Source organism: Pinus tabuliformis, chromosome 6, assembly GCF_031772625.1.
Source record: "Pinus tabuliformis cultivar Carrire ecotype Pingquan chromosome 6, CPIR1, whole genome shotgun sequence".
NCBI lineage: Eukaryota > Viridiplantae > Streptophyta > Pinopsida > Pinales > Pinaceae > Pinus > Pinus tabuliformis.
Genome location: NC_142292.1, coordinates 698,844,556 through 698,852,091, shown reverse-complemented (window position 1 = coordinate 698,852,091; position 7,536 = coordinate 698,844,556). Strand labels below are relative to the sequence as shown.

At 37.9% G+C, this 7,536-nt stretch overlaps 1 protein-coding gene across 1 annotated transcript; it reads right to left on the bottom strand.

The window, feature by feature from the left end:
• Positions 1-520: 520 nt before the first annotated feature.
• On the bottom strand, positions 521-4,132 carry LOC149260592 (GDSL esterase/lipase At4g01130-like). Its single transcript, XM_089380299.1, has 4 exons — positions 3,733-4,132; positions 3,409-3,606; positions 1,408-1,848; positions 521-1,094 (listed from the first exon to the last, which is right to left on the bottom strand). The coding sequence occupies exons 1-4, from the start codon at positions 3,980-3,982 to the stop codon at positions 832-834; spliced, it is 1,152 nt and encodes a 383-aa protein (XP_089236425.1). The 5' UTR covers positions 3,983-4,132; the 3' UTR covers positions 521-831.
• Between the last annotated feature and the right edge of the window lie 3,404 nt (positions 4,133-7,536).

Here is a 7,536-nt window from a genome sequence, read left to right as displayed (position 1 = left end):
TAGATATATTATATTATACTAACATTTACAGGAACAACCTAACGTAGGGATATATTACATTAGTCTCCCTTCAAAAATGTTGAATTGCGTTATGTGAGAAATAGGAAAGGTTTTAACCAAGTCGTTACGTGGCATATATTGTCTCCAAATTGCAACATATCACTATCCTTACCTGCGAAAATTCCGCGCAGAAAATTCAATGGCAACACAGCACGTGGCGATATGTTACCTTTATTTTAAATTTCACGAAAACAAAATTACTCAAACAAAAAAATTATAGCCGACATTGCAAGAAGGACACAATAGAATTCCTCGCAAATTGGAACTTTATATGATTGCAGATTCCGAGAATACCCAAAATTAGATGGTTCAAGGGAGTTCAAACCCTTCCTTGTAACAGTGAAATGAAACTAAAATGCAGCAGTAAGTTGGTTTTTAGCATTAGATTTCGAGGTATAATCCGAGGCAAGTTCACTCTCGACTGTCATTTCGTTATCGAGAAGATAAGGAGGAGAAAAGATAATCAATCCTGAAACATCCACAGACGTATATACCTTTATTCCTTGAACAAACATAATACTGCTCAATTATTTATTGTACATATAAGAATCCTGCACCTCAAGAAAAGGAATGGAAAGATCATCCTTCGTTTAACATCAGCTCAAATTAGTACGGAGGTTGCCTGTGGATAGATGATTTGTACTAATATTAGAGAGATAAAATAACAATTCAAATAGCTTCCACATGAATGTTCAAAATATGGTGGACCCTGCCCTGATCTTCAAAATATGGTGGACCCTGCCCTGATCTTCCCTACCCTTTCCTGTCATCTCAGAGGTCCTGGAGGTCACAGAAGCTAGCGAGGGGGAAGGACGGTTCAAAGTATTTTCCACTCAAAATTTGTTTAGTGAGGAGTCTGTTGGCCTCGTCAGTCCAGTGGACTCCATCCCAACTGATGTAGGAGGCTGGATCGGAGCAGGCCACGGCCATCACAGTGCGGCCATTGATGGTTCCATTGGCTCCACACTGTATGTTGTACCTGTAATTGTACTTGCCTCCAACTCCACAGCATGCTTTAGTGGTGGCATTAAACCCTGCATTTATATATAGAGCTTAGTGTATTTTTCTATTAAAATAATTCTCAGCAAAACTATACACAATTCCCCACTATCCAGTGTGAAGTGGGTTGTATGTCTTTAGTATATATAACCCCATAAAAATCTAGCTAGGACCTACAGAAGGCCAATTTATTACACAGTTCTGGTAACAGAAACACCAACCTATTGAACTAATAACTAAATTTTATGTATATACCACACCATTCATTCATTCACTTCCCATTTGGAGTATATACACGAATACAGAAAGAAGAGCGTGGAGATAAGGAGTATATAAAGAATTAAATACCATATGTAGAGGGATTGGCGAAGAAATCATAGATAATGTCGTATGTGTTGACGTAGATAATGTTGGCGTCTTCCAGTTGTTTGCGGCTGGAGGAGAGCTGATATCGGAGGAGTGTGTTGAAATAGAGAACCGCGTCGTTGTACGATATGGAGCAGCCATACTGATCGAAGTCGTTGGAAGAATGGGAGAAATAAGTGAGCCAGAAGGGACTGCAGCCTTGAGGCTGCACGCCACTCACCAGGATAGTCCTTGCTCCTTCATTATACAGAGATTGTACAGCTCCTACAATAGACCTTGCAACCTTTGGAAGAAAGCTCTCCTTCACCTGGGCGGTGGTGAGTTTCAGGTTCATGTATGCGTAGCTGAAGTCATTGCCCCCTATATCTATAGTGTAAATCCCACTTCTGAATGCTTCTTCGCTTGGGAGACGGTCTAGAGGACCTGTAATATTATTCAAGCAATTCTCAAATCACTATATTTGATTTAGGATTCAAAAACCTATTACTGTTGCTATTTAGATTGCTGAGATATTTGGCAGTCAGAAATTCAAATCCCAGGGGTAAGATATGTATATATAGTTACCACATTCCATGGAATCATCAGGCCAATATATCTTAGAGTTCGTGAAGCCTCCAACCAAATATATCTTAGAGTTTCTATTGAATTGGAAACTTTCTTATTCTAATTATTTGTAAATCATATCCGCTGCTTCTCTCAGCCATTTCTAACTCCGCTACTTAGGCCTTGACATCTTCGGTAACCTGTAGTGTGCTGTAGTGCTTTTCAGCTTGGACGGCCTGTTAATTGTTCTCTGTTTGCTGGGCTCTGGGTCTCTTACAACGGTGTCTGGACTTGGTCCTGGTGATGTCTGGATAGTGGGTTTGGTGATATTGTTTGGATTGTCGTTCTGTAAAGTTATGTTTTGTTACCTCCTATCTGTGTTTGATATCCTGAATATTTGTGCTAGAAAAAGGGATATAATTTTGGTACGTCTATTTTTTAGTTCTGTTTGTGGCTTTGTTTTAGTGCTCTGAGCACTGAAGGTTAAGTCTATAGGTAGTTATCACCCTTGGGAACCTGTTTTAGTGTTCTGAGCACTGAAGGTTACAAGTCTATAGGTGGTTATGACCCTTGTGAGTATGGGAGTTGTGAGTTTGGTGCGTGCTCTAAACACTAGCCGTGGGTTTTTGGGTGCTTATTGTAAGAAGGTGTCTCTTTTGTGCATTATGCTGCCCAGGTAGCATATGCACAGTAGGAGGGGTGGCAGCAGCAGGGTTCCAGGGTCATTACGGGGCTTATTTATTTGTGCAGGAATTAGTTGAGGCTTAGTTCAATGCTGTGCCTTCTGAGACTCCTAGAAATCAGGAATCTCGAAACCATGGTGGGTGTTGAGAGGCGAGTATTTTTTGACTCTAAGATCTTGGAAGAGGTCTCCTCATTCCCTAACCTTGTCACACAAGGGGAGGAAACAATATGTTAACTCTATTGCATTTTACTGGCAAAATAAAGACTCTGCTCGATATAGTATTGAAAGACAAGCAAGTGGAAAAGTATAATGTATTTGCCTCATTTAGAAACATCAAGAAAATACTGAGAAATCAACTTTTCTTCTTAGAGAGATTAGATGCAAGGCTAGCCCATATAGATCCCCCTGCTTCTCCGAGTTGATTGCAAAGGACCCAGCTCCTGTTTCCTCCTGGGATTCTTAATGGTCTTCAAGCTTCTTTGGTTTTGTGTTATGTTTTGTATTGTTAAGATATAACCAGAATATTTGGTTTTGCTTTTTTAATTTCTCTGTAATGAATAGGTGGGTAAGTTCCCTAAGAAACAGTGAGAAACCTCTTAAGCAGAATGATGAATCATTACTGCATGAGTGCACAATGTAATCTGGTTTTGAAGACTTAAGACATTCTGAAGCAAAATCATTATATTATTAGTTGACAAACCGTTAGAGTGGATTCTGGCTATAATATAATGTTATTATATTATTACTCAACTTACCGTTTGCCTGGATGCTGGCCAGCACCTTTTGCTTGAAAGCCTTGAACTCATTGATCTGAACAGTGAGAGATATAGGAGCAATGAAGGAATTGGTGTCACGAACAGTGGCACCTGCCGCTGCAAAGTTGGCGCCCTGCCCGAAAGTCGAGGCTACCGACTGTAAATATGGACTCAGAAATGGTAATCCCAAAGCCTGGGCTGCAGCATCGACATGTTCCACAATTAATTTAATACTAAACGTCATGATCAGAACTAATCGAGCAAACCAATATAATATAGTTATCCATACAGCAAAGATGAGCAGAGTAACCGAAATTAACATACCAAAGAAATCTATGGACAACCTTCCGTCGCTGTATCTGCTGACGGGTTTCCCAAAGAAGGTTTGTCCATAGGGAGGATTCTCTGCAAGCTCGTTGTAGGGGAATGCAACGTGAATTGCACCCGTATCAGATGTGGAGTCCCCGAAATTAAAAATCGCCGAGTAATTGCACCGGGCATGAGACATTATTGGCAGAAGAGCCATCAATATAAATATGCATACCAACAGATATCTACTCAATATCTGCTTCATTATGCTGGTCTCCAATGTCGACGATAAGCCTCTCAGATAACTTTACACAGACGAGATTGGGTATGTACTAAGAAGGCACCGGATGCATCTCCTAAAGTAAACTATGGAACATAGCCTTCGTTCGCAACAGTGGTGACGGCTAGCATTAGAAACGAACCAGGCATCTTCCGGTCAATCCTCGTTACTGTCAGGCAATACTGTTCGATTACTGATTTGACTGGAAGGTCCTGCGAAGTCACGAGTGAAAGGGACGTAAAGTAAAACGGACCTAACAGGAGAAGTGCATTGGGGCAACAACGAAAGTTGTCTCACTGTTTGTTGGGAATAGGTAATTTGTGGGGATCTTTCTATTATGACACTGAACAAATCAAGAATCTTATCTTTATCCACGCGTAAGGTAATTTGCGGGGATCTAACCATTCGTGGGAATCTATCTTTCTATTAGATACTAAACAAATCAAGAATCGAATCTCTATGGGGAAATCCCCAATTAAGAAGCTTTATATTACATCATGATACAATATATTACAACTTGAAGAAGCTTTATATTAGGAATCTTTTTTTCAGAGGGGAAATCCCCAATGAAGAAACTTTATATTACATCATGATACAATATATTACAACTTGAAGAAGCTTTATATTACAAATCTTTTTTCAGAGGGGAAATCCCCAATGAAGAAGATGTGGGGAAATCCCCAATGAATAAACTTTATATTACATCATGATACAATATATTACAACTTGAAGAAGCTTTATATTACAAATCTCTTTTTCAGAGGGGAAATCCCCAATGAAGAAGCTTTATATTACATCATGTTACAATATATTACAACTTGATACAGCAATCCATCAAATCCATACAATACAATCTTTCAAATCCATATAGCAACCCCACATGTAGTTGCATGTTTTGAACGCGGGTGGGGAAGGCAATATTGCACCGTCACAACCACTCGGGACAACAACGCGATACAATCAAGAATCGAATCTTTACCCACACGTAAGACAAGTGAGGTAAGCACTTCCAAACAGAGTGTGTCGGGAATAGGTAATTGTATTAGACATTGAACAAATCAAGAATCGAATCTTTACCCACACTTAGGTAATTTGTGGGGGATCTTTCTATTAGACACTGAACAAATCAAGAATCAAATCTTTACCCACATGTAAGACAAGTGAGGTAAGCAATTCCAAACAGATTGCTTTGTTTTATCTAAATAGCTTGGTATAAAAATCCACAAATTAGCTTGGAAAATAATAAAGATTTTGGTAAGATTATAATAAAATTTGGCAGAAATTTTTAAAATTTGGGTTATAGCTGTCAAATTTCAAGATTTTAGATACAACGATTTCAGGGTTTTGGGTACCCAAAGGTTCTTGATGGTGCTCAATCCATTTCTATTGTAAAAAGAACCATTCAAACACTTTAACAATCTGAATTTTTTTTACTAAATTCCCGTAAAAACACTGCCCACGATTCCGTGTTAGACAACGTCTACCCAAATACTATAAACGTTTTTAACGCATATATGTTGGAAAATTAATCCCAACCACTGTAAACATTTTAAAGCATATATGTTGGAAAATTAATCCCAACAACTACGTTAAACACAGTGACAACAACCACACTGACAACAACCAAATACTATAAACGTTTTTAACGCATATATGTTGGAAAATTAATCCCAACCACTGTAAACATTTTAAAGCATATATGTTGGAAAATTAATCCCAACAACTACGTTAAACACAGTGACAACAACCACACTGACAACAACCATACTTGGCAGATGGATTTTTGTAGGTTGCCAATTTGTTTGCAGGCGGCTGAAGACAGAAGGTCTGAGCAGGAGAACGAGAAGAACGAGTTCTCCATTCCTCAAAACGTAAGACCATTCCGCAACACACATCAAGCATTTAAAAACAAATGTGAATTTAATGTAGGGTTAGTAATTAAATATGGTCAAATATTTACTTCTTCAGTGAAATATGTACTCAACATAGATATGAACAATTACCCATCTTGTGTCTTAATGTTTTGTTTAGTCATCTATTAATGTATTAAACAAAGTCTTTTCCGTAGAAATCACATGAGATATTTTATTTTTATTTTTATTTTTTTCACAGTTCAAACCAACAAGTGTGGTTCATCATCAGGTATGTTTTTGATATATATCTATGTAAAAGTCTCTTAGTATGGTAGAGGAGTTGAGAGTGTGTAAGTGAGAGGTAAAGAGAAAATTGTGGAGCAATTTGTGGTGGGCTAGTGAAAACGACACACATCAAGCATTTAAGAACAAATGTGAATTTAATGTAGGGTTAGTAATTAAATATGGTCAAATATTTACTTCGCGAGTGAAATATGTACTCAACATAGATATGATATGAACAATCACCCATCTTGTGTCTTAATGTTTTGTTCAGTCATACATTAATGTGTCAAAAATGTATGTTTTGATATATATATATGAAAAGTCTTTTTGTATGGAAGAGGAGTTCAAAGTGTGTAAGTGAGAGAAAATTGTGGAGCAAGTTGTGGTGGGCTAGTGAAAATAGTTTGTTATGGTTTTTACAGAGTTACTCCCCAACTCCTGGTGAAGCGTAAATCACAGTAAGATTTTGTGTTTTACTTGGATCTATAGCCTCCAAATTTATCATGCGAATTTATTTTCATATGTTTTACTGTGAGTTAAATTTATGTGTTTTTTAAGCCTCTTTCCAGTGCAATTTGCTTGCCCCTGCAACCACTCTATTTTTTACTCTGTTTTATAGTGAGTTAAATTTCTGTGTTTTTCAAGCTTCTGTCCAGTTGCAATTTGCTTGCCCTTGCAACCACTCTATTTTTTACTCTTTTTTATTGTGAGTTAAATTTCTGTGTTTTTTAAGCCTCTGTCTAGTTGCAATTTGCTTGGCGCTGAAACCACTTTATTTTTTTCTCTGTTTTACCGTGAGTTAAATTTTTGTGTTTTTTAAGCCTTTGTCCAGTTGTGATTTGCTTGTCGCAACTAAAGATTTGACCTCCCCAACTGATTTGTTGAAGGATACTCCTCTCCTCTGCCCTTACAATTTCTACATGGTATCAGAAGGGTTAAACACAAAAATTATGACTACTAGGCTATAGCAATGAAGACTCTGTTTTCTTCTCAAGACATTTGGGATTTGGTGGAGAATGATTTTAAGAACTAGCAGATGCAGCAACATGCAATGCCTTGAAACAACCAGAAAGGGATTTGTTGAGGGACAATAGGAAGAAGGATGCAAAATCCCTCTTCTACATTTTCCAAGCAGTTCATGAAAGTATTTTTCCAAGGATTCCAGGAGCAACAAAGTCTAAGCAAGTGTGGGACACCCTCGCAGCCTACCAAGGCATGACAAAAGTGAAGACAACAAAACTACAAATGTTGAAGAGAGATTTTGAGACAATTTGTATGAAAGAGTCTGAGAATGTAGACTCATTTTTTACACATGTAATTGGACTGATACTCAAATTGGTCTCATGGTGAGACTTGAGGAAAGGAGAATAGTTGAGAAAATTTTGAGAAGCCTGCGAACAT

Excerpts from the sequence above, each read along its gene's own strand:
- LOC149260592 (XM_089380299.1), bottom strand. The coding sequence starts at position 3,982 with ATGAAGCAGATATTGAGTAGATATCTGTTGGTATGCATATTTATATTG. Across the intron at positions 3,607-3,732 it reads GTTGTCCATAGATTTCTTTG|CCCAGGCTTTGGGATTACCA; the intron begins GTATGTTAATTT and ends TCGATGCTGCAG. Across the intron at positions 1,849-3,408 it reads GGCCAGCATCCAGGCAAACG|GTCCTCTAGACCGTCTCCCA; the intron begins GTAAGTTGAGTA and ends ATAATATTACAG.